The 26,308-nt window shown below is 42.8% G+C and overlaps 1 protein-coding gene across 1 annotated transcript in view; it reads right to left on the minus strand.

Annotated features, from left to right (window-relative positions):
* CELSR1 (cadherin EGF LAG seven-pass G-type receptor 1) overlaps nucleotides 1-26,308 on the minus strand; it is a 161,264-nt gene that overhangs the window by 36,125 nt on the left and 98,831 nt on the right. Inside the window, exons 6-13 of the mRNA XM_031507931.3 lie at nucleotides 9,661-9,818; nucleotides 8,596-8,759; nucleotides 7,440-7,565; nucleotides 2,818-2,984; nucleotides 2,153-2,338; nucleotides 1,708-1,821; nucleotides 1,200-1,374; nucleotides 375-516 (exon numbers count right to left, since the gene is read on the minus strand). Coding sequence (XP_031363791.3) covers nucleotides 375-516; nucleotides 1,200-1,374; nucleotides 1,708-1,821; nucleotides 2,153-2,338; nucleotides 2,818-2,984; nucleotides 7,440-7,565; nucleotides 8,596-8,759; nucleotides 9,661-9,818 — 1,232 coding nt within the window. The remainder of the gene's footprint in view (nucleotides 1-374; nucleotides 517-1,199; nucleotides 1,375-1,707; nucleotides 1,822-2,152; nucleotides 2,339-2,817; nucleotides 2,985-7,439; nucleotides 7,566-8,595; nucleotides 8,760-9,660; nucleotides 9,819-26,308) is intronic.

Below are 26,308 nucleotides of genomic sequence, written 5' to 3' on the forward strand. Positions count from 1 at the left end.
TACACTGCAAAGAGAATTTATCTTGTTACAGGTCACCAAACTGATACATTGCTCAGTGTGCTGGGGAAGCTGGAGGAGAGATGCAGAGCAAACTCAGGCCAAACCCACCACAAAGCACAGGCAAGATGCAGTGCTGTGCAACACAGAGGAACTGGTTGAGCCCCTGAGCAGCTGATGTAGAAAAGTGGTTCCTGAATAACATGTCTAGTTTGTGGGAAGAGCTCAGCAATGCCAAAAGGCAATGGAGCCTAAAATACCACTCCAATTGTAACAGGAAAGTTTATTGGAGCAGAACACGAAGTGGGAGGACTGTTGCCTTAGGTGAAGAGCTTCCTGGAAGGATTGAGAAACCAAGAACAAAACAATTCTCTTACTTGCTTTCGCAGTACTGTCCATAGTAGCTTTGTCCACATTCACAGGTGTAGCCGTGGGATGAGCTAGGTTTGTGCACGCATGTGGAGACATGCTCACATGGGTTCAAGTTACATACATCAACACAGTCTCTCCCAAAGTACCCTGGGGAGACAAGGTAAGAAAATTACAGCAACCATTGTAATTTACGATTTGCATGTCTTCAAAAAACTGTCTTAAGCTTACACGCTAATAACACATCTTAGATAATCAGTAGATTTCCCCTGAGATACTGTCAGAAATGAAGCACTCTTTTCCCCCTCAAACAAAATAATAGTAAGCCATTCTTTTTGACAGTTGTTACCATGCTTGAGGCACCCTTGTGCCTTTGGTTCCCAGTTTTATACTCAGGGCATTTGCTACAAATAGTTTTGTATTCTCTTGCTGCATGTATGGGAGTTGACTGTGCTGGGTGCTGACAGCATAAACTGACTACATGCTCCAAAACAGAGAAAACATTCAAAATATCTTGATTAGGATGCAGAGTGAGAGACTGAAATTCAACAGCAGAAAAGGCTGAGAAAGAAAAAAAAAATTAAAAGGGGAGGTGCACAGGAATCTTTTGGACCAGAGACTGTCTTTCCATTTGGTGGATACATTGCCTGGATTCTTAGCCCAGGACTACAGATTCCAGGGTGCTACAGTGAGAGTGAGAAAGGTAATGCTGATTGGAAGAGGAAGAATCAGAAAATGAACACTTCGCCAGCATGCTGCTGCTGCTGCTGTGCTGCTTCTGATGAGCTCATGAAGATGTGATCCTGCTCCTGTATGAGTGGTCAGCAGGTTACCTGGGTCACAAACACAGGAGTAGCTGTCCCAGTCATCACTGCAGTAGCTGTGCTGGGGACACGGGTTGGAATCACAAGGGTTATCCACTTCACAGCCCTCCCTTACGTTGATCTTGATAGCCTGTTTCATGTTGAGTGTCGCTATGTTTGTAGATGTCTCTCCCATTCTCACTCCCTGGTTACAAAAGACAATTATTTTAAAATCAGACTTTCCTTTCAGAGTACAGTATTATGTGTTTCATTATTTTCATCAATCAATGAGGCTACATTTTAGAGAAATCACCTGATGAGCCAAACCCAGTTTCTTTTTTTTTTTTCAAATGTTTTTCCCCTACGTGATTAGATTTGTACTTGGCAAAGTGGGTAGACTTCAATATTTTGATTCTTACATAATTTTTATGGAGGAAAGAGAAATGTCTGAGGGTGGATGAAAAAGAAACCTCCCACATTTTCACCTGGGCATTTTCTCACAAGTTCAAAATTTACTGCTACACTTTTAATTTCATACCTGCATGCATCCATAAAATCCCTGCTGAACAGAGACTTGGTCTCCAGAGACACCTCCCACAATGATGCTTTTCATTTTCAATCCAGGTAGTTGATTTCCAATCTGCACAGTGCTCTGTGAGGAAAAGGACAGCTGATAAGAAGCACCATCATCCTCTGTGAAACAAACAGCCTGCTTTCTGTAGTGATGGACTCAAGCAGTAGCTAACAGTAGATTACATAAAAAATACCAAGGCAGTGAGTTGCCAGACATTGGAATATGTCTTTTTACAGACTGCTTTTTAAGATATCTTATCATAAAGGTTAATAAATTAATATCATTGAGTAGACATAAATCACTGCAGAACATGTCTCACAGCGTAAGTACTTGTCCACAGTCCTTTAACCTAGTTTCTCCTAAAAGCATCTGTGCAGTGCTCAGTGACAAAATCATGATGCTGCCTTACCTGGTACATCCCATAGTCCAACGACATGACAGCAAGGTACTTGAGATCTTTACCATCTTTAGCACTCTTCAGCTCTACTAATAAATGATGCCATTCCCCATCACTGACCCGTGACTGGCTCATCTTCAAACTAGCAACCTGGCTCAGGCCACTGTACACTTCAAACTGCACATAGTTGTTCAGTATCTGTTGGGGAAAAAAAAAAAAAACCAACAACAAAAAAAACATGTCTTTTTTTGCTGCATATTTGTACTTGATGCAGAAGGAGGTGGAGGGCAAGATAATATTTCCTAAGAAAATCCAAAAGGAAAAAAAAGCCTAAAGAGTAAAGATGAGAATGCTTGCAAGAACTCCTTGTATAACTTTCGACATTTAGACTCCAACTTCCCTTACGGGCAAAAAAACCTCCAAAGCAACAGACCCATTTTTTACATCTATATTAATGCCCACTACTACCTCTCACTAGAAAAATAATCTTAAATAAATATGACTTTTATAATGATATTTTCATCATTTACTTTTTGATTGTTGTAAAAAGCTAAAGTAATGATATGTTTTTACTGATATGCATTTAGTTAGGTGGATGAAGCTGTGTAGTTCATCTGGTCATATCCACTGCTGGGGGAGTATTAATTCTTTCCTAACCAAAGGCAGCCACACTTTACCTGAATGTTGATCTTGGATGCAGCCCCAGCATTAGCTTGCATTAACATGCCATTGACTTTCCGGGTTCTGAACATCAGCCCAATGTACCAGGGCACAGAGATGGTAATGTCAAGGTCACTCCAAATGATAATGCTCTCACCACTGAAACGCTGAGGAGAAGGCATTGCTGTGAATCAGAACACAGAAGAGAAACAGTTTTTATCCTTCAGGACAAGTGTTAAGAGAAAAAATGCCATGTCACAGTGATGACACAAGGGAGCTAGCCCCTCTTCCACTGAGCTATATTCAACCTACTTTGGATGAAGAGCTGGTCTAGGGGAGTTACTGTGAAGCAGTTGATAATATTGCAAATTCACAACCTAGCCTGGTTGTGGGTAGGCATCTTGTCTTGGTGCCTGTACTTAAAATCAGCACCTCCACACTGCTATAGCATTACCCACATGAGAGCTGTTCTTAGAAAGGTAAGCTGAGGATCTCTGCTGATATAGTTCTGCTGGTGAGTGGGAGGACAGAGCAGGAAGTGTGAGGGCAACAGTTGCTACAGATGTTTTCAACATAACCCTGATTACCTACTTTTAATTAACAGATTAAACACAGGAAAAGACTAGGCGGCAACAGGAAATATGAATTAATTGTGAATACTCCAGGGCCGCGTTATTCAGCTGCCCCAGCGACACAGCCTTTTCACAGGGAGAAAGTTTGTGTGGAATTGCCTAAATCACCTGCCTTAAATATCCTGAGGTGACAGCTGCAAAATTGCCCCCTCTCCAACCTTGCAAAGCACAGCTCCTACAGGGTGACATCAATGACAGTCTTCAATAGAAAGAACTTTGCTGATGGAAAATAGAGGAATACCTATCCCCTTGGACTTTTAAAGTTGTTACCCTCGGTAACAAGAGGTACAGCCCCACGGATTAGTTAATCCCACTGATAAGAAGCACAAATTAAGCCATTAAGTGTTATTTGCAACTCTTCATATGACACCTCCTCCATGTGTGGAACCTTGTAAGGGATTTACACTCAGCCCCTGTCTGACATCCTTGCTTGTGGGCATGTTGGTGAAGTTCATGGCAGTTTTTTGCCAGTGGAAGCAGGCCTTAGAAACTGGGTACAACCACCACAGATTAGCACCCAGCCTTTTATTTCATCATGCTAGTCAATGAAATGACAGGGCTTAATAGTCTTTCCCCTTCTGCTCCACACTACCATATCTGCTGACACTCTCTGGATTTTTTCTAGTAGGAGAGATCATGTGCATACAAATGCGTATGTATTACTATGAAATGATAAGTCCTTAGAAAAAGGTTGAGGGATAACACCATAGCAGAAAATGGAGTAAAGTTGCATTTTTTTTAAGAATAAAGCCAAATCCCAAATTCTCCTGCCTTGCAGGTGTCTATATAGGGAAAGGCTGGGGTGAAGAGTGGAGTGCGGAGGTTGGACTAAAGTGCAAGCCCTTTAGCTCCCTATTTGTGAGGAACAAAAAGTCAGGGACAACTGGACTACCACTGGCTAAGGGCAGGCAGTCCCACGGGGCAGCCCTTCTCCCTCCTGCTCCAGCCTGTGATCTCACCTTTGCAGTCATAGCACAAATGCCAGAGAGGACATATAGTGGATGAACTGCAGCATAGCCTGCTCTTGAAAACCAGATGGCCACTTTAAAAAAGATTGTCACCAGATACAGATGTCCTCAGGTTGTTTAAAAGCTGAATGCAGTGCTTGAGTTCTGGCTGTCTGGGCCAGGGCACAATTCATCAGCCCACACTGCACCACATCAATGTAAAAGTAACCAGGACATCAGTGTTGAGCAGGATTATTTTCTCTTGCTCCACCTGTGCAAAAGTCATCCTTCCCCTTCCTCTACCCTGCTGACCTTCACAATAACCTCAGCTTCCAGCTTTGTTGCTGGTTTTCAGGGCTGCTGCTGAGATTTTTCAGCCATCTGTCTCTGGAGTGCAGAGGCAGGATGCAAACTTGTGGGCTTCCCACCTGCTAGAGGCTGGGAATGCTGTTTGCAAGCATTTCTCCTTTGCTCCTGGGAGAACTGGACTGGCATGGCAATTAGCCACCTTCTTCCTTTTCTCACTGGTGGTGACTTTCTGTACTTGCAAATACCATTCCCTTCCCACACCTTCTCCCAGCTTCCCTCCCTTCCCTGGGGCCAGGGTGCACCTTCCCCTGCTAGTTAAATATAAATCCCCATTTGTCAGCCCCCTCTGACCTCCCTCTTTCCCCCAGCCCTTCCTCATGCCTGGGACCAGGAGTGTGCATGGAGGGTCCTCAGATGAGACCTGACCTTCCCTGTCACCACACATGAGGTGTGTGGTGGAGAGACCCACATGCTTCCCAGCACCCTGCTGCCATTGGCAAACTGATCCTGTGCTCGGAGTTTGTCACTTGAAGCACTGCCTGTGTATCTCTGTTCACTCTAAAGAGAGTCCTGCTCTCAACAGGCCTGCAGAAACACGGGAGGGCTATTCCCTGTAGAGACAGAGGGCCTGGGGAAACATTCTGCCAACATCCCACTGGATGTCACCTGCAGTACAGGTGCTGGACATGTGGAAGCTTATGTTTAGGTCCAGCCCAAGGCTAGGGCAATGACAATGGCCATCCAAGAGTGAGTCAGACACAGCTGCTAGATCTTCTTCACAGAATTGCAATGCCTCATAGTTTAAAAGAATTAATAAAGGTGAAACTAATTTTTCCTTAATTTTATCTCCCTTCTATATATCAGAAGAGGGAGAGGGGAGCTGCCAGAAGGTGAATTAACAGATTCTAGGAGGGTGGTGAAGGTAAAACATCCCATCCTCACTATTGTAGACTAGATCCCAGAGTTTTTGAAGAGCAGGAAATGAAATAAAGGTTAATTGGTAACTTGCCAAAGTCTTTGTCCTCTGTTAGTCTGAAGAAGAACCAGCACTACCAAAGGGATTGAAAAAATGCAGCACTCCTATTCAAAATTGCAAATATTCTATCTAAGACTTTTTTAAAAATAGCTGCTAGCTAATGCTCTTAGGATCATAGCTGAGCATTCAAATAAGAAATTTGAAAGTCAGGAGTTTAGCATATCTGTGATTCCTCCTGACTTTTAACGCTGAGCTCCTGAAATCTTGGGTCACATTCTGTTTCTTTCTTGGCTTGCAATTTTTCCGCAGGGATGTTGGTCCAAAAATACCATCAAAGAACCAAGCAGCATGCTGCCTTCAAACTATCAGAAAAAACCACAAACTGAGGGATCAGCAAGAACATAGGGTTTTTCAGTGACAAAGGGGACATGCAGGAATGTAGAGTGCTGGAGGCAGCTGCAGGGCCTGGGGGTTGCACAGCAAGGCAGTGCTGCTGTGACTATCATCATCTCTATCACCTGAATTTGAAATTATTTTCCAGGGATGGCTACAGGGCAGCTCCTAGATGATAATCTAAATCCCAAACTTTAGGGATTGGTCTTGAGTTTGGGATAAGAAAATAGTAAATAAAACAAACATGTGACCAAATTTTGAATTTCCATTTGAAAAACAGAGGGAAGGAGAGCCTTTGCATGTGTTAGCAGTACTCCCATTTACACCAGTACAGGATACACCATAGCTGGGCCCTGGCACTCCCCTCAGGATACGTCAGAGTGGGTTTGTAGCACAGAGAACAGCCAATCATGAATAAAACACAAGAATTTCACCAACAAATACACTTGACATGAGACACATGGGATAATCAGATCTTCATACAAACCTGGGAAGCTCAAAATATTTGAGGAGTTGATACAGAAATCAGAGGTAATAATAACAGCTCTGTGTGAAGTGTGAAGTGGAGCATAGGAAGAGGTCTCCATCATTCCTTTTCCCTGTTCTTAGCTCTGCAAAACTTTATCTCCAAGACAGAAACTTAATCATGTGTCCTCTCCACTCAAGCTAATATTGCTGCTTCTCAGGAAAGGGAAGAGGAATTGCCACTACCTAGATCAGGACAGTAGAAGCATGTTTTGTTTGCTGGAAGCATCCAGAAAAACTCCAAAGGAGCAGCCACCTTACAGCACCAACCCCCACGGGACTCCTCCCACAGGCAACTCCTCACTTCTAGGGGAAAAGACTGACTGAATTTTCTTCACACTCTATAAAACTCACCTGCTGCTGCTTCCATATCCTTTACTAATGAGGTTTTACACATATATGCATATTGTGTTCAATCAAAGAGAAATCCAGTAAAACCGAAAGCGCTCTTACTTAGCACAGAATGCCTTCTTGCCAAAAAAGTAGTGATTAAAACAGCACATTCATCCCCAGTTTGAGTCAAAGCCCAGTAAAGTCAGCAGGATTCCTTCCACTTATTTAAAGGGGCTTAGGATCAGGCATTTTCACTATAAACAAATTACTAAATACAGCCAAGTTCTTTGGAACTACTTTGCTTATATAAGTAAATCAGTGAAAGCTGCTCTTATTCATGACAGTATGTCATCTATTATATAGGGGATCTCTAAAATTATTTCAAATAGATAATGGGTGGTGGTCTCAACAGCAATCTTCTGTTACCCTCAGCCATCACAGCTGGACATAGGTGCTATGAGATGGCAATGACAGGCAATGAAACGTGCACACATGACAAGCACAGAGCACTCTGTGCAGCCCACCTTGCTCACAGTTCTTCCCTCCGTAGCGCATGGGGCACTCGCAGATATACGTGCTCCACTTGTTGATGCACGTGCCTCCATTCTGGCACCAGTTGGTTTCACAATAGTTCCTCTGCGCTGCACAGCCTGCAATTCAGGAAAACCATTACTCTGTATGGTTCTAATACAAAAAAAGCTCTGAATGACTGTATTTGAGTTTTTATGTAAAAAGAAGACATCACTATTACAGGTTTGGGTTTTTTGCTTTTTAAAAAAAAAAATGTTTTTGAAGCCAGTGAAGCAAAATGTGGATGGTAAAAGTTTATGTAAGCTGATCATGTGTTAAATGCATAAAGACAAGTCTGTCTATCAAAGGCATATGCTATGACTCCATCCTTAATCCACAATCAATGCAACATACTTTAGAACTGCAATTTAGCTCTTACACAGACCTTCAGCAGCATGGACAGAAGGGACTTTCCATTTTAGTGTGTAAGAGCCAGTTTTAGGATGATGAGAACATTCTGTATGCCTAATCACCGGAACTAATCCTGATCAGGGATCTAAGGACTGAAAATCCAATCAGAACTTCCAACAGGCTGCTCCATGAAGCAGGTTTCACATTTGCGGGATTGCAGAATTTTATTTACAGAACAAACACAATTTATTAAAAAGTCATTATAAGTCCTGTCTTTTTTGTGAACTAATCCCACCAGCTTTCAGAGCAAAATGACATTTAATAGGTAGTTTAAAAATAGAAGAGGAGAAGTTAATTTAGGAGTAAATTCCTGGCTGAAACTCCCAGCAATGCAGGAAGGCTAAACAAGCCCAGTCCTTTCCAATGTGCAGCTGAATCCTGGAAGTGTGCCCTGTGCCATGGGCTATTGTACATCTCCCTGGCACAGGTATGGGCTGCACATTACTCAAACAAATGAGGTCTGGCCAGAGACACAGTGGCAGCACAATGCCATACACGACCTTAAGTCCCTGCCCCATAGCTGCTTTGCCTTCAACAGTGCTAACAGGGGGACAGGGGTGATTCCAGAACCCTGTTTCTCCTTCCCTTTCCTGGGTTTCCTTGCAGTGCCAGCCTCCTCAACACCCTAAGCCGTGCTCCACACACAGCTGTGGCAGAGATCTTTCTGGTGCTGACCTCTGGGGCACTAGTTGCCCATACCTGGCAGAGTGCCATTATTGGCAATGAAACCAGCCATGTCGATGGGCTTGCTGTCGATGGAGAGGTTCCTCATGCAGCCGATGAACTGCCTGTTGTGCACTGGGAAATCCTCAGGCAAGTTTGGGACACCACCAAGGAGGAGAGGGCCAGTTAGGTCCAAAGATCTGAAGAAACAAAGACATGCTTGTAATTTCTTGCAAAGAGTTTGTTTAGTTTATTTCTTTATCTTACTGCTTCCATAAGCACATTTAAGCTGCACTTCCCTCTGCTCCATGAGCACTTCCAGAACTTGTAATCAAAAGACTGTCCAGTAACACTAACTTTTAACTTAGGAGCTGTCATGTCCATATGCAATCCAGTGACGTTCCCCTAACAGTTACTAGTATGCAGAAGAAAATAAAAATTAGAGAAAAATGTTTAGCCACAGGACACTTCTTTCTGACCCCAGTCATGCAGAGACTGGCTGATGACACTCAGCACAAGGTTGAGAAGCAATACATTTTTATATAATGACTTAATTATTATATAGTGTCAACCCTTTTAAAATCCTCTGAGGATCTTAGTTTTAATGACATTTAGTGGATGTAGGTTCTTCTAAATGACTCCACACAGTGTGAGAAGTGTTATAATCTGGTCATTTGGATTAGCTGCAGTTCTTATAGTGTTCCCCTCGCTTGCGATATTAGAGCACCATGTGTCTCTCAGTGGTCTCTCTGCTATCACTCATTACTTTATATCCCCTTATGTTGCTTGATGTTCATCTCTTCATAAAACTCTAAAGTACTATTTTTTTTTCTCTTTCTTCACAGGAAACCTTTTCTCACACCCAGTGATTTTTAATGGTTGTTTGTTTACATCCTTTATTTCTACCTCCTTTTAAGACAGGACTCTTAACTTTAATGGTGGAAGTTACTCCATGTCCCAAACTAAACTTTGTTACTTTTTCTTGTTACACCATATCTATTTTTCCAACTTACTGGTTAATCACTAAGTGCTCAGTGGTTAATTGCAAGCTGTTGACTCTCCACTGGAAAAAGAGAATGAGTGGAAAACACAAATCCTTACTTTTTTGAGCCGGTCTGAGTCCCCTGGGCAGCACAGGTGTAGTTCCCAATGAGGCTCCCGAAGCGCACGGCCACTGCTGTGTCACAGTCGTCCACAGTCACCACAGCCACCTTCTCTCCAGAGGGCCCATGGGGAATTCCTAATCGGCCAATGTTTGGCTTCAAAAAGTCAATGGCACATGTCATACAGTGCTACATACACATGGGATTTAAATGCTGGTTCAGTCAGCTCAACAACATACTTACTATCCCCCAAAGAGGACCAAACTAGAAGATGTAAATGAAACAGCAGAAGTTAGGTTGTCCCACGACATTAAGGCAAGGAAAAACCCTGATGGATGACTTCACTCAGAGTCCACACAAGCCCACTATGATACACACAGTAGTCAGAAGTGGCTTTGGTCATTTCTACAGCTGAACCACTCTGGCCAAAATCACATCAAACAAGTGTTTGCTCATTTCTGCGTAGTAAATTCTAATAAATTATGCTCATTTTGCACCTCTTCACCTCAAGGGAATGAAAACACTAAAATGATGTATTATTACAACTGAAGCTCAAATTAAAGGCTTAAATCACATTTTCTCTGATGGATGTACTCTGTCAAGGCTACCAGAAACTGAGTTCAGGCCTCTATAAAAGCTGTAGTGAGGGGCTGTCTGATGACTGGGAGGGAACTTAGATGAAACCTGCTTGTTCCAGCTACAAGATGGAGTGCACAAAAACCACTGCCTGTTGCTGGGTCAGCTGAGAAGCCCCCAGGTTCTAGCTACAGGAGAATAGAATTGATGATCTGTGGAGTTGGACAGCCAAAAATAATGGATGTGTCTGTGCTTGCTCTGGTGCAGGCACACTGACTGACACTGCAGGTGCAGCATGGAAGATGCAAAAAAGTGTGTTTTAGAGCAGCAATAAAAGCTCTGGCTTTTCCTCACCTCTTCTTCTCCCAGGCAGTAAACTCCTGCCCACCCAATCAAACGTGCCCTGGTGAACATGAGCCACAAAGCTAGAATTATCACCCTCAGCTTCACACCTCCACTGCTACTGGCTCACTCTGCCCATCACCTGCTGTCAGTTGGTGTTCTCCCTACTTCAGCACCTATTGGGTGGGGAAATTCAGTGATTCCAACAGACAGGCTTTCCTATGGGACCACCAGCAATTCAATACCAGCCATCAAACTTCTGAACTTCCACCACAAATAGATCCTTCATCATCTTCACTAATTTTGTCACTGATGAGATGTATTCCAGAGTGACTGACAGGAGATGATGTTTTCTGTGCAGAATCTCAAGAGACAGATTTGTCCAGTGGAGAAGAACATTATGACTGTTAAAAAAGGGGTATGTACAAACAGAAGCATAGCACCCTCAGTGAAGAATTAGCAAATCCTGTAGGAAAACTGTTTCCATGTTTAGTGTTCATGTAGAGCTGAGGAGTCTTCATCTACAACAGGTGCAAGATCTCTGAGGACATTATGGGTACAAGAGAAGGAACTCAGCTTTGCAAAGGGACACCTCACAGGAACGAAGTCAGTAGGATCTGACCAGATGCCCTGAAAGTCCAAACTTATTTACTGGATGCGTCAATCAACAATAGCTGTATCCATATGAAAATGAAGATGTCTGGGCATCTGTAGTTTGCTGTACGCTTGCTTTAAAACATGTACTGCAGGACTGTGTTCTGAAATTCCTTATTTCTACAGCAAACTAGGAAGCAGTAAGAGGATAAATGAATTCTTTCTGTTTCACTTACGCACCATAGATTTGTTGACATACTTATATCAACTTTCATCATCTGTATAGAGACAGATTTATTTTTAAGGGTAAGTATCCCAATTTATAAAAAAACATTTTTAAAACTTGTTTCCTGGTGTCAATTCCAGTTGGAAAGTATTTTCCACTTCCTCTACCAAGAACCAATGTGATCACATAGTTTGGCAGCTATTCAGTATAAGGTTTTGACCTCTCTTTAGAGATATTAAGGCAGATTTTATTTTTTCCGATACTCCCTAGACTTTGCCACTGCCTAGCTTGGAAAGACAGGAAACATACGTATTTGAAGTGCTGAAAATGTTATTGTATGCAATGATGGCAATGTTAGTGAGCTCTTTTCAAAGTAAATGAAAAATACATGGAAAATGAACCAACTGACAGGCAGACCTTCCCTTTCAAAATTAAAATGTTTACATTCTGGGTGCTACTTCTATTCATTCAGAGGAATGATTCGATTAACATTTATGTTCTTGTGCTTCACTGAAATAATCTATTGTTTCTTACATGGAAGCCTTGACAAAGGCAGGGTATTTATTCCCTCAGCAGGGGGGATCTGCCCAATGTTAATCACGATTGCAACCTGATGAGACTCAGCATTTTGCAGCTGCTCCTTCACAGTCACAAGCTGCAGTAACAAATTGATTTTTTTCTACTTTTATTTAACATAGAAACAGAAAAGTGTTTCTCTAGATGTTGACTGTCCATTGCAGTACAGATCTCTGGCATCTCTTTGGCTCTGATAATCACACAGAACCATGAAGAAAGGGAATATTGCAGTGAATTAAAAGAAATCTATTGGCAGTTCAAACCATACTTAGTTCAAACATAAGATGATTTTCTGAACATGTTAAAATGCTCAATTGACAGAATTGGACAGTTTTTTCCCAAAATACAAGAATATGTTACTGGGAAAGGAAAAAGATATTTTCTGAGTTAATGTGACAAGAACTCAAAATATGTGGCAAGTAATACACACTACTCATCTTCTCAACAACTAACATAGGGAATACTTTATAATTGAAAAAATGGGAAATAAATAAAAGATTTTATAAGAGAAAGCCCAAGTTAGGAGCTCCTTCAGCAATGAATCATGGAACAGATTTTATTCATTAAATACTTTGATAAATGTTAAATATGTTTTACTGGTGATGCAAAGGATATTTAGAGTAACATGCATTAAAAAAATCACTTTGAATAGTTGCATGCAAGAAAGAGAATTAATCCCACAACATGAAACTTGGGATCTGATGACAAGAATTCCTATTGCAGACTCTGAAACTCTCAGCACTAAATGATGGAAAATAATAAAACAACTCTACTAATTAGCTACAAAACAATGAAGAACTATGGTGAGATTAAAAGGTTAAAAAGGCAATGCAACACTGGGCTGTTGCACAGATGCATATGAGGAAAGTTTCATGACACTGAACAGGATGGAATGTTTGGGCAGTTTTGTTTTCATTTACTAAAAATACCTTCCAATTCCAGCAGGTGCACAGAACAGAAGCCAGAGCAGTGCCAAGTTTACCATACCAAACAGGCAAAATGGACGTGGCATGTTTAACCTAGCAAAGTAAAGGCTTGAGAAGAGTGTTGGAAATAAGATGCTGTCACTGTGATGGACACAGTACAAAAATAAAGGGGTATAAGATGCCCATGAGTAATGTAAGCTGGTAATCACCAAGGGATACTCAGTCATAGGAGGGATCATCATTGGGAAAGCAGCAGGCATGAAAATGATAAAAAAGCCCTTTATTTGTTTATTATTATAGAAACCATGTTAGCAGAGGACTGGCCTATGTTTAAAAGAAAATAAGTAACAGCGAGAAGTACTTGGAAAAGGCACCAGAAAGTGAATTGCCAACACTAAATGACAGCACACACATTCACATTTCAGGCATGATCTTTGCCTCAATTAAATCCTACTGAAGCAAGACTGATCCCTAACAGTGGGAACAGCTAACACTAACCAGCATTAATTCACATTATTATTTTCTGGAAAAATGTTCAAGGAGTTAAAAGCCAGACTTTCATCTGGGTACTTAGTAGTCCTTTCTGCCTGTCAGACCCATCTCCTGAAATACATGCTACCCGAAAGGCAAGTTTCATTAGCTGTGCCAATTCTGCACTCATGAGTAAATGTGCAATGTGGTGTACAGGAATTTACCAGCATGACCCCCATTAATAGTAATGCAAGTCATGTAACTGAGTTCCTGCTCATGGAGCTGAAAATTTACCTTTCGCTGCCTAACCCTAAAGGCTGCCTTTTCAGTTAGTGCTTCTCCAGAAAGAAGTTGGGATTCAAATTTCAAAGACCACATGCTGTAACAGTGAGTAGCAAGAAGAGGTACCAAACAGTGCCAGAGAGAAAACCTGGTCTCCCTTAAACAAACTATGAAAGAAGTACGTTATTATGGGACTCAAAAAAGCAGCCTTGAGTGTTGCAGTGTTTTATCACCATATGATTCTTCAAACATTCTGTGCACCCCATAATGAAAATAATTTTGTTTGTTATACTGTCTCTTATGTTTTTATATTATAGTTACGCATAGGGTCACTTGGAGAAAAGAAATAGTCCCTTCTTAGGATCATTATGTGGCAGCATAAGTACCCTATGTTTTTCTCCATCTGTAAACCAAGATTTAACCATATTTATGTTCCTCAAATGATGGCAATTAGTACCTAAAACTGTAAACAATGTAATAAAACTTAACTTCACCTCACTGAGCTCTCATGAAAATCAGTGGTTCTGATCTATGAGTGACAATCTCCCATCTCATGTCTAACCCATGATGTTCACCCTTGACCAGAGAGAGATGCAGGCAAAATGTAACTACAGGAATAACAACCTCCTAGGATGTCTTTTGAAAATTGCAGCTCCCTTTCTGACCATAGCAGAGGTAACAGTGAGACTCATCTACTGTCCTCAGCAATGACCTGGAGGAGTGACCCTCTTGAGCTGCAACAGGGTATGGAACTCCCTTTGACCAGCTGTAGTAACTTTCTCAGGTTGCAGTGAGAAACTAGTGATGCCAAATCTGATTTTTATGAAACTCAGTTACAGAACAATGTTTGGACTTCTCCCCATTAATTCAACAGTAAGAAAGACATGTAGCTTCTCCCAGGTGAAAAACCCTGAGAAGTTTAATCTATGAAGTTTTGTTTTATAAGTGGAGACCAGACAGAGGAGAGAAAGTCATCAAAATGCATCTGTTTATAGTTTACAAATCTCCTGCACAAGTCCACTGTGATTACACTTAGAACATCAGACGTGGATATTCTCATGTATCTCAGTTTTGTTTGGGTTCTCTATTATGTTGAAGTAAATATTTAAACTGCGAGAGCCCACACAGTTACTTATTAAAGACACAGCTGGTGTAGCGATGCACAGTGAATGGAGAAGACATACAGACCAACAGACAATGGGAGCCCTTGTCCTAAACATTTAACCCTTTTATTTTAGATCATATGTCCTACTGTTTCCAAGTCAGGATGCAAAACTGTTGGAGAGGTTTAAGCAAGTAGTCCAATCCTTGGCAGGCTTATTTTTAATTAAACCAGACGAGATAGTATCTGTACATGTAATAGTAATACTGCAAAGTTCAAATGTTTGTTTAGTCAATCAGCAGCATTGGTGACACTCAGGTTCCTGGATCTCACCCTTTTATTAGTTTATCTGCAAGATAATAATAGCATGCTCCAGAGGTCTCACAAACATTTCCTCCACCAGAAAACTTTTTTCCAACTTCCATTCCTAGATAAAAACTTGCCACTTGACTTTTCTCACAGATGGGAAGAGAGAGAGTGGTTTTGGTCAGCCATCAGAGAGTGCTCCAACATAAGGGATATTTCCTGAGGTTAGACTGCAAGCTGTGCTCTCCAGCCCAAACCTCAGCCAGGAGGTCTTCCCCCTGCTTCAGCCACCCCATTGAGTCTTTTGAAGGAGCTGAGGAGATGATTCAGCAGCAGACTGTAAGTATGGCCAAGACTTAGAAACTGCAAACCAGTACTGCTTGCAGATGAGACACGACCTACCTTGTTACACTCAGCACCAGGAAGAGACCTAATTTCTTGGGGGTCAGATGTTGCATATTGTAAAATCTGCATTTGCACAGCTCACTGTCCACATGAAAAAGACATTTATTTTAGACAGTCTTTTCACAAGATACTTTGCATGGCACAGCTTAATATTCAGAGCTTGGCTTCTTTGTCTTTTTAATAAGTGTAAGAAGAAAAGCCATCCTGAAGTCAGTGCCAGCCTTTCAGTGATTCCAAGAGTTTGCTTACCAGACAGTAGGTTACCCTCCTGTTTTTGTTAATTAGTAGCTAATGATTTATTGGTCATTTGGAGTGGTTAAAGGTTAAAAGGAATCTGCTTCCCAGTTAATTTTTTAATACTCTCCTCTTCATTGTTAATGTGCTGGTTCAGACCTCACCACCCCCAAACGCGCTGGGTGGAAAATGCTTTACACCTTTTGGGGCTCTGCTTTCGAACGCTCCCAGCCGCAGCGATAAGGGGCAATGGAGCAAGCGGCGCTGGTGCTGCTGGAGGCGGCCGGGCCGGGGTGCCCTGCCCGGCTCCCCGCGCTCATTAGGCCGCCCGCCAGCCCCGGCTGTTCGTTAACCCGCCGGCCTCTGCTCCGCGCTGGGCGTGGGGAAGGGAGGAGCCCCTGCCATTCCCTGGCGATGCTGTGCTGCTTCAGTGCCCAAAAAGCTCATTAAGGGCCATGGCAGCGGCGGTCTCCCCAGACAAGCTGCCGGAGCTCAGCCCCCCCGCGAGGAAAATAAATAAATAAACAGGGAAACCACACTGCTTACAGTCCTGGGGGAGAGACTAGGAAATGCCAGAGGAGCTTAACATGGACTTGCAGACTACTCTGATCAATCAGGAAACTCCAAATTAGGCCAGATTACAGAAACCACTAACGTTAATATTTTTTTTCTAGACTTTCCCCTTACAGATTTCCAGAGCACCTTTAAGATAGGCGGTGTGAAGAACAGATCCTGATTAGTCACCAGGGAAAGGCAGGACAAGTCATTTCACATAACCCCCTTACTCCTTTGATGTATGTATCCCCTTTATTCACTGAATATTTTAATGGCATTTCTTTATACAAATTTGGCTCAAGTCTGTACAGAAACACGAGAGCCTGTGACAGTGAAAAGGAAAACCAAAGAGCTTCCCATCAGTGAGTAAATGCAAATCCTAAAAAGCCATCAGACCAGTTTCTTTTCCTAGAGAAACGCCCCGCAACACCAATCATCAGGATCTGGGCCGGCCCACAAAGTCGAGCGAGTTTTACTGGCCTGATTTGTTATCTCCTTTAGGGCTGCATCCAGAGGCTAAACTTTGATACTCAAAGCAGGAGGCTTTCAGCACAGCTATGAGACCTGGCACTAGTGAATGTCACTGCCCGAATTGCTGCTGGTCTTCCAGTGCTGGGGCAGAGATGGGGAGCAGCCCCTCCTGTCACAATATGTGGCAATGGCATAGCAGAGCTGTGAAAAGCCGTGGTTACACAGGCATGGCATCCAGATATGCTCCTTGCCTCTACAGCATGACTAGGATCTTCACACATATAATCCAAAGGGCATATTCTTAGTTTTGACTAATTTTGGCAAGGGCTGCCGTAGTGCTGATGGGAAGAGGAGTTTTCCCTGTCTGCAAATGGAAATTTTATCCTCAAATGTGTATTCCCAGATGCTTCTCAGCTCTTTGATGCTGAATCAGTGACACAGCAAGACAGACCTGTTTTGCCTGTCATGAGACCATTCTCCCACTCCTCAAGACAACATTCAATTTTCTCTGTGGGAGACAGCACTCACCAGAGTGCTCTGCTGCTGTGGGTGCCCTTGTCCTTTCTCTGAAGCCCATTACTCATGTTGATCTGCCCCTGTGGCAGATGTCCCTTCTCCCTGACCTTTCCTGCCCTCTGAACCCTTTTCCTGCCTATTTTGCTGTCTCACTCTCTTTCCACCAACAAGGATGTTCTCCAGTACCATTGGAGAACTGGGAAAGAAGAACATCCTTTGATGCTAGAAGCGCCCCCTTTTTCTCCCTCCCCTGCTGTCCTCTTCCAGTTCAGCAAATCCTTCCCCCTTTGCCATTTGTCCCTGTCTACCTGCCAAATAACCATTCTCAGATATTTTTGCATTCTCAGATATATTTGCTTTATATAAATCTTCTAAGTTCTATGACGTATTTTTGCATCCAGGATGTCAATGTGGCTGCTCTCAGAGTCCAAGAAATACCTGTGACACTTATGCACAGCAACTAACCCCTTCCTGGACAAATCTCTGGTGACACCTTGCCAAGCAAACTGCTGCTTAGTGTGGGTAATGGAGTCACATTTCAGCCTACAACATCCAGGAATCCCAGAATTTTCTATGAGCTTGCTCCCTGCCCCCATGGGTGGAACTTTGTGAGGGTCTCCTGGCACACAGAGACTTCTGCAAGGTCAGGTAACTGCAAAATGCTTCTTCCTCTCACTGCACAGACAGATACAAAATACCTGAAAAGTTACTGCAAATCAGTGAGTTACTGTAATTTACTACATGATTTAATTGCGATAACAGCGCACTTCAAAGACCTTGCACTAAATTCCTGAGGTGCCATTCCAATGACTCTGCTGGCTTTGAGCATGGCCTTGCCAGGCTGGGCTGCAGAGCACAACCTTCAAGCACTGTCCTCAGGGCCTTAGGGTGAGCCAAGGATCATTCAGATTGTGCCATGTCTCATGGAGGTCCCTTACATCTCCTTAGCCTTCAGGAGGAGCTGAAAATCACCATTTTGGGAGGTGCCACTAAATGCCTTCAGATTTTTGCAGTGTAGAGGTGCCAGGTGGCTTGAGCAAACTGGGCTCAAGAGCATCGCTGGGTGCCAGGTTCCCCAGGATGACCTAGAGCCACACACCAGGAGGAAAAGCCCCACAGCTGACACCCAGTTCAGATGTGGGGTGCGCACCCTAGATGGGCACACAAGCCTTTAAAACCTGGATGATGTGAGAAAAGTAAGTATTGAACTGCCTTGCCAAAGATGAGGCTTCCAGAAGAGGAGGGACTTCAGACTGGTTTTGCCAAGACATCATCCCTTACTGTGTAGATGTTTTCTGAAAAGTTACTGTTTGTGTTTGCATATAAAATCATCACCACAACACCAGTGTTTTTCAGGTGGTGTTTGCAAACTCTGTGAGAGCAACAGTTCCAAAAAGCAGGCGGGAGAGAGAACAAGCCAGGCACTGGGTACACGCTTTCCCTCCCTTCCCCAGTCGCAGAGATTTCTCAAAGCTGTCACTGAGAGCTGAGCTACTCAGTGCTGGGGAACAGGTCACACTTTACATCTCAATGACCTCCACATGACTTTCACTGCTTTACACTTTAATTTCCCGAGACGCAGCTTTAGAGGTGAGTTATTTGTTATTTTGTGTCAAGACAATGGAATGTCGCTCCACAGCCAAATCCTGGTTTCCTTTCCCAGATATCAATCACTTCACACTTACCCTCCACCAGAAAAAAAAAGCAAACAAAACACCAACAAAAACAATTACTAATTGAAATCCTCGTGAATAAATATCGGTGGAATTGCAGGGAGGGACTTTTAAAGTCCAGGCTCACATATCTTTGTTCCACAAGGGCAGATCAGCTACCCACCCCCCACTCCTTTACACCCACTAACACCTGCAAGGGGCTCCATAACCAGCCAGAGCTAGAAAAAGTAAATATTAGCCAGGCAGCCCTCCAGTGCTTTTCAGGAGATGTTAGGAATGTAAATGGTTGCCATAGGCCAGGCCAAAGTCCCACTGAAGGAGTGGTAGATGCTGTGGAAATGTGCAAGAACAGGGCAAATGTGCAGCAACAATTCTGTTCTCTCTAAGCTTTCCCAATACTGCAGGCTGGAACTCAGGACAGGTTTTCACAGGATTCTGTCACATTTTTTTATCTATGGGACTCATGTTCTCATCTAATCAGTTTTTGCTTTATACAACCACAGAACATAACCCAGTGAGTCCTGCTCAATAACATCACTTGCACCCAAGTTCCATTAGAAAAGGAAATACTGACTTGATTTAAAGATTTCAGGGGACAGCAAGAGCATCAGAACTGTGGGCAGGTATATTAATGCAAATCAAAATCTGTCAAGGTTCAGTTTCTATATAGCAAATCTATGGTCTTACCTAGAGGAGGACTTTCACTGATGATTCTCTGGATTTTGATGGAAGAGGATGAATTTGACCTCAGCAAGGATGTGAGTGTATGAATCATGAGCCAGAAAACCAGGAGATGACTCATAAAAGGAACTATTTTTTCTGAGATTACCTTTTCTCATGGCATTTTAAAAATTGAGTTCTGAGCATGTGAGAAATGACATCTTTTGCATTCAGACATGAAGAATATATTTTATGTGTTTGACTAGAACAACATTCTGAACTTTAAATACAAAATGCATTCAGTAATGAAAAATCTAATTTCTTTCCTTCCTCTAGCTGCTTGCAATTTTAATTGCTAGGATTTTTTTTAAATGGCCAATAGCACCAAAAATACATAGTACAGATAAATAATACAAATGTATAGCTACAAATTCCTCATACTCTCATATTGTACATAAGCCTCCAGCATTACTTACCACATCTTTCACCAGTATACAAGCCTACCCACCAAAAAGAACAATAATCTGCTGATACAGCAACTTCTGTTCTTGTAAGAAAGTTGTGAAAAAACTGTCATAACCTGCTTCTAGCTAATCACTTTGGTATTCCAGGCAAATTTCCTTACCCTCTTGAGCTGAGAAGTAAATTAAACATGAATGTCTCTCAGGATGCTGCTTAAAATTTTTGGTTGTGGCTAGAAAAGAAAGTGACTTTTACACTTGGAATGCTTTTTTTTTCTTGTAAAGCTGAAGAAACCCTTTCTCTGAGAAGAACAGGACCCCCAGTTACATGGGTAAGTACAGCTAAGTCCTCAAAAACTTGAGCTAATGAATTGATTGTGGTTATGCTCCCTGTGGTTTTGGTGTCCCGCAAACTTCCCTGTCCATAAGCCATGGCAGAACTTTTGATCCCATGAATACACTGTAGAAGAAAAGGCATCCAGCACAAATTGATGATCTGGTGAGGTGTACCATCCACACTGCTGGAAGTTAGCACCATCCACCACCTCCTACTTGCTGTAACACCACTGACCTCTACGTTACATTCTGCTATTAAACAATTCACAATGAGCTAGGTGACAAGGAAATAATAAAATTGGAAGAAATATGGTTAAATCTAAAGCAAGAATAGGAAGCACTACATTGTAATGCACTTTCTGCCTTGCATACTTAGGAGAGCTTTTGAAGATATATTGGCATTTCTTAGAAATATTACAAATTTACGTTTTGAAATGCCACAAAATTTTTATTTCCTTCTGGAAAAATATGCTCATAGAAGTAGGGTGCTCCTAATTGAATAACATTTTCAGTATTTCCAGTACCTCTACACGTCCATGGTTTGCTTGACATGGCAATTACTGTTCTGCATTTTTCTTTATCAGACAATGCCAAGCAATGCTGGAGCAGGTCTGTGTCAATCACAAATGCGGTAAACACAACACGTCAATCTGAGCCAGCAAAATCCAAACTCTGGCAGTGCCACATCTGATCAACAGTGGCATTACCATAATCTTCAACAACTGCATTGTTTATTTAGAAAATCCCCCTCAATCCCTTAACAAATTAGTCTGGAAGCCACCAGGAGGATTAACTTCAGAAATTCTCCCTCGGATCACAATTAAATCTGCTCCGATGTCACCAGTGATAGACATTTGCATAAGTCATACCCAAACATTATTACTAATTGTTTTTCCAGTTATTTGACTTCTGTTGTGCTGTCTTTTTGCTAGCCAAGTTACAAAGCTCAGCACTCAGCTGGGCAATCCTGCTCTGGTGCGAGAGGTGCTCCCCAGCACAAGGGGCAATACCAAACACCTATCTAAGAATTTAATCGCCAGCCACTTTTCCTGGCTGTTCAGATTCAGAAGTAAACGATACTGGGTGGTGTCTTGGATATTGTGAAGGCAGTGTCTTTCACCCAGGGTCCAATGACTAAAGTTATGCCTAGCTGGTGGCAGCTATGTGGCTTTTCTCCAAGGAGCTGGCAATCCCTATTCAGCTGCAGGCATGTGCCTGTCTCATAAATCACCCACAGTGCTGGCAGCCTCCTTGGCAGGCCCAGCAGGGAAACCAAGAGCTGAGCAAACAAGGTGTTTGTGCTGGAATGCTCACACGAGGTGGGAGTGGGGTGGCACAGGGAAGCCTGTGCTGAGCTACTGAGTGATACTGCCTGTTGGTCCTGGGGCAACAGAATGCTGAGAACCCAATCTAACACGAACTGGTTCCCTTTACAGGAAAGAAAGTACTAACCAGTGCCACCCTTGTCTTTTGGCACAATTTTCACAGTCTGAGTTTCATTACAATGTTGTAGTGAAAGGCACTCTGCCCTTTTTTTTTTTTTCAAGGCAAAGAGGCAAAATCAGTTGTCAGTCCTGGATACAGAATATTATTTCCATAACAGGCAAATTTGCCATCAACAGAGAAGGTCTGTGTTTTCAGAAGGAAACAAGATAACCTATCTGTCAGCTCCAAAGGCACCTCGTGCAGGGGCACATGTGCCAGAGGCAGCAGGGCCTGTGCTTGCCTCTGCAGCAGACTGTCAGAGGTTGCTGCACTCATCCCACCCTATTCACAACAAATTGCTACATTGACCTCTCCAACACAGACCTGGCACCACTGCCACTGCCTGAGACTGCCTCTGCCACTTGTGCTTTTGCCCTTGGATAAAAAGGCACTTCCTGCCTGCCCACGCTAGGGGATTGCAAGTGGCCACCAAACGTCAGTTGCCCACAGCTACAACAACACACAGCCCTGTAGATCTTGATTTTTGGGGTATGACTGTGTCACCCCCCTCCTTGGTGGCTGCATGAAACTTGGTCTCAGCTGGCTCATGGGTGGGAGAACAGGGGTGTACCTGAGTTTTTAAAAGAAAAGTTTTGCATACACATCCTCAAGTTGTTCAGCAGTGCTCTGCCTCTGGTCACTGTTAGGCAGTTGTGACACAAGCTCCCAAGATCAAAACAGAGGCTCTAGTAAAACAAAGGCAGTGATGAATGTTAGAGATTTGCTGTAAAGATAATCCCGAAGATAATTCTACCTACAAGTGGCAGACATAACTTGTGCACAAGTATAAGAAATACAGGGGTTGTACAGGACTGTACTTTGCAACTGGTTGATTTTTCTTCATTTAGAAAATGGGGATATGCATCCTTAGCTCCTCAGAAATGCAAAAACTCAGCAAATCCCAAACCCAGTAACCTTCCCTTTACATATCCAAGCTTGCCATGTAAACATTGTAATTTTTATCTCAAGGTCTTTCATCCTTATAGAGGAATTATAGAAAGTCTTTATCTGCTAAACCCCACACAGCTGCTCACTCTTTCCCCACAAAAGGGTGGGTGAGAGAATCAGAAGGGTAAAAGTGAGAAAATTTGTGGGTTGAGATAAAGACAGTTGAATAGGTAAAGCAAAGGCTGTGCATACATGTGAAGCAAAACAAGGAATTCATTCACCACTTCCCATGGCAGGAAGGTGTTCAGTCATCCTCAGGAAAGCAGGGCTCTCTCACATAGTGACTTGGGAAGACAAATGTCATCACTGTGAACATCCTCCCATTCCTTCTTCTTCCCTTCCATCATATGGCATGGGCTACCCTTCTGGTCAGCTGTCCTGGCTGTCCCTCCCAGCTCCTTGTGCACCACCAGCCTCCTCAGTGTGAGGAGTAGAAAAGTCCTTGACTTTGTGTAAGCCCTGCCCAGCAGCAACTCAAAATGTCTCTGCATTATCAACACTGCCTTCAGCACAAACACAGAACACAGCCCATATTAGCTACTGTGAAGAAACTTAACTTTACCCCAGTCAAACATGACAGAAATTGCATATGGAGATGAAGACTGTACATGGAGTGAAGGTGGGTGACTCAGAACAGTCCAGCAGATGCTTTTTGTTTTAACATTAAGAGCATTTACAGATACTCTCTTCAGATATGCTTTTAATTTACGCCTCTTTGGACACCTATATTCACAGAACTTCCATATGACATTCCTCTTTCTGACCACTATCTTGAGTGACTGGCTGCAGGAACATCATCATATGAAACCCTGAACTGGCCTGGAATTGCTTTATTTCTTCCCAACTTTTTCTCCATGACCCTGCCCTTCCTTCCACTTTATCTTAAGTCCTGAGCAAGTGCAGATCTGTTTCTCTGCTGTGAACAGATTCATCCCAAGTCTACCTGAGCTGGCAGCAGTCCCAAATCCACACCATCCTCAAGACCTTCAGCTGCCCACAGCTTCATCTGGACCACAGCAAGGCACACAAGCTCTGTCCAACAGTGCTGAAGAGCCACCATTCAGTTGGCATGAACAAATGTGGCTCACTGAGGTGCTCCAGACATGGAGGTGGTGGGTTTTGCCCAGAGGCTACCCCTGGCATCAACAGCCAGTCTGTGGGCACTACTAGTGAGCCATAGTATCGAGGATTTGTGGATACAGACTTCAAAAAATAAGCTCTGTGATGCTACAGCACAGCTGTAGGGGCATGGTAAAATAATCCTTCAGAATCAGCTTTAGCTGAGGAGCCCTCAGGTGAGGGACAGAGCTGCCTTCCCATCCACCCACTCGCCTGTTGAGCAAGAACAAGGGGAGAGCTGCTGTACCCACCCCGGGTATGGAAAATAAAATACAGTGTGGGACTTGGCACTGAAATACAGGGTGTTCTGGCACTTTCAGTCAGTGGATGAGGGATAAAACCTCCATGAGATGGGAAGGTACTGGAAAAAAAAAAAAAATTTCTAGTGCATGAGTGGGCTGAGAGCTAAATCTCTACAGTATTAACTCAGTCTTTGGTGATATTCAAGCTGCAGCTTGCCCCGATGAAGGCCAGTTAACTCAAGAGAAACCATCACTTACCACAGGCAGGAAATTTTTGAATTCATATGTGAGTCTAATTGAGAGCAATGCACCTCCTGTTCTTTGAATTCACAACACACCAAAGATCAACCCTAAGCAGCCCTCACTTCTTTCAAGTTTATCTCTAACTAAAGAATTTGCCTGTTTTCTCTGGCAGTTGTCTTCAGGCTAAGTGCAGGTCTGGGTTCTGCCGGGTGGGAAGGACACAGGGATGAGAATCAGCAGGTCCCTACTCACTGTAATCACTCTGAAGGGGTGGGCTACTCCCAAGACAGCCAAGTATCTGAAACAAAAATCATGGCATGTCTCAATCAAAGACATTCATGGAGGGAGAAAAAGAACAGCAGCTTAATGTTGATTTTCAGATATGAGAAGAAACTTCATCCCAGTTACGGAAAAAGAGTAATATTTGTCTTGCATGGTTCATACTAGAGATTGTAGGCTCAGGAGACCAGTACAGTGGAGACACTCTCCTAGGCATCCACCATTTTACAACTCCCAACCATGGAAGTGGATCTCACCACAGGCACTGCCTAACAGCACAACAGAAGTTGTTACATCTGTGAGTCATCCAGTGAGTCATTCAGGGCTTTGTTCATCCTATCCCCCAGAATTACTGCACTGCACATCAGACACTCGCTGAGAGCTTGTTTCTGTATGCTTTTCTCAGGTTTTCTGTCATTGAGGTAAAATTATCCTGTGCTCCCTTAAAGAGATGCAGAAGGACCTTCTGCCTACAGAACAGTAACATGCTTAAGCAACTTGGATGTCATACATGTGTAAGTAACACATAATATACAGAGCATATAAATACAAATATACAGGTACATGCCCTCTATAATTAAAGGAACATGTCCATACTCAAAATATTTTTATGTTGTGCCAAATGATGAATTCTACCCTAAGGTAATGAGTCAAGTAAAACATTAACATAAGTTTGATGGTATATCTCAAATGCTGAACAAAACTGTGTTTCTATCAGGAGTTTGGGAGAGTGGCTTGAACTTTGCACTTAATTAAAAACACCACTCTCTACTGGCTTCAGTAAAATCTGCTGTTCCAAGTACTACCTACAATCATACATGATCCTGTATGTGCAATGTGCCAGACAGTTCATACAATGCCATTGCTACTGAGCATCATCACCATCAAACAAGTTTTGGTTTGCTCCTATTCCAAACAAGTATCAGCACAGCTAAATCTGGTGACTGTCATGCTGGCAGGCTCAGGAGACCCAAAGGATGAGGACCAAATTCCAACAGAGGCTGACTGTATTCTCATCACCTGGAGAGGAAGTATCGTACTGAGGCAATAGGGCAGCTGACATTGCTGCTGCCCCTTACACCAGCTATCCTGTGGACAAGGAGCAGGCCGTTTCTACTATTTATTAATCAGTTTTATTTACCAGGCTGAAATCTTCCCCCTCCTTCCACCTTTCCTTACAAAATATTTTTTAAAAATTCAATTTCTTCTAAGTTTCTTATCAATATATACCTCTTGAGAAAGCAGATCACCCACAGGTTACCTTTAATTCAATACCTCCCACTGATTTTAATGGCTGCAAGATCAGGGCCCCACTAAATAATGTGTTTGAGCTATCAGAGTCAGTGAGTGGCCTTCCTCCCTGTCTTCCCCCACTGTCAGCAAACATCTATAATGGTAACAGGTAAACTGATACTTTGCTACTGGAAAGCTGAAAAACTTCTAATATATATCTGAAACTAGATAATGGTTATAAACCACTCCTAGTTCACTTCTGCTGCCTTATGACTTCTAATTCCTCCCCCTTGATGTCTTCCCTTCCAGAAATTCAATGCAGAGCCAATAGTTAGAACAAGTTCCATGTGCTTCCCTCAGGCACTTCTACTGAAACCAGCTAGTT

Source organism: Lonchura striata, chromosome 1A (assembly GCF_050655825.1).
Source record: "Lonchura striata isolate lonStrDom1 chromosome 1A, ASM5065582v1, whole genome shotgun sequence".
Lineage (NCBI taxonomy): Eukaryota > Metazoa > Chordata > Aves > Passeriformes > Estrildidae > Lonchura > Lonchura striata.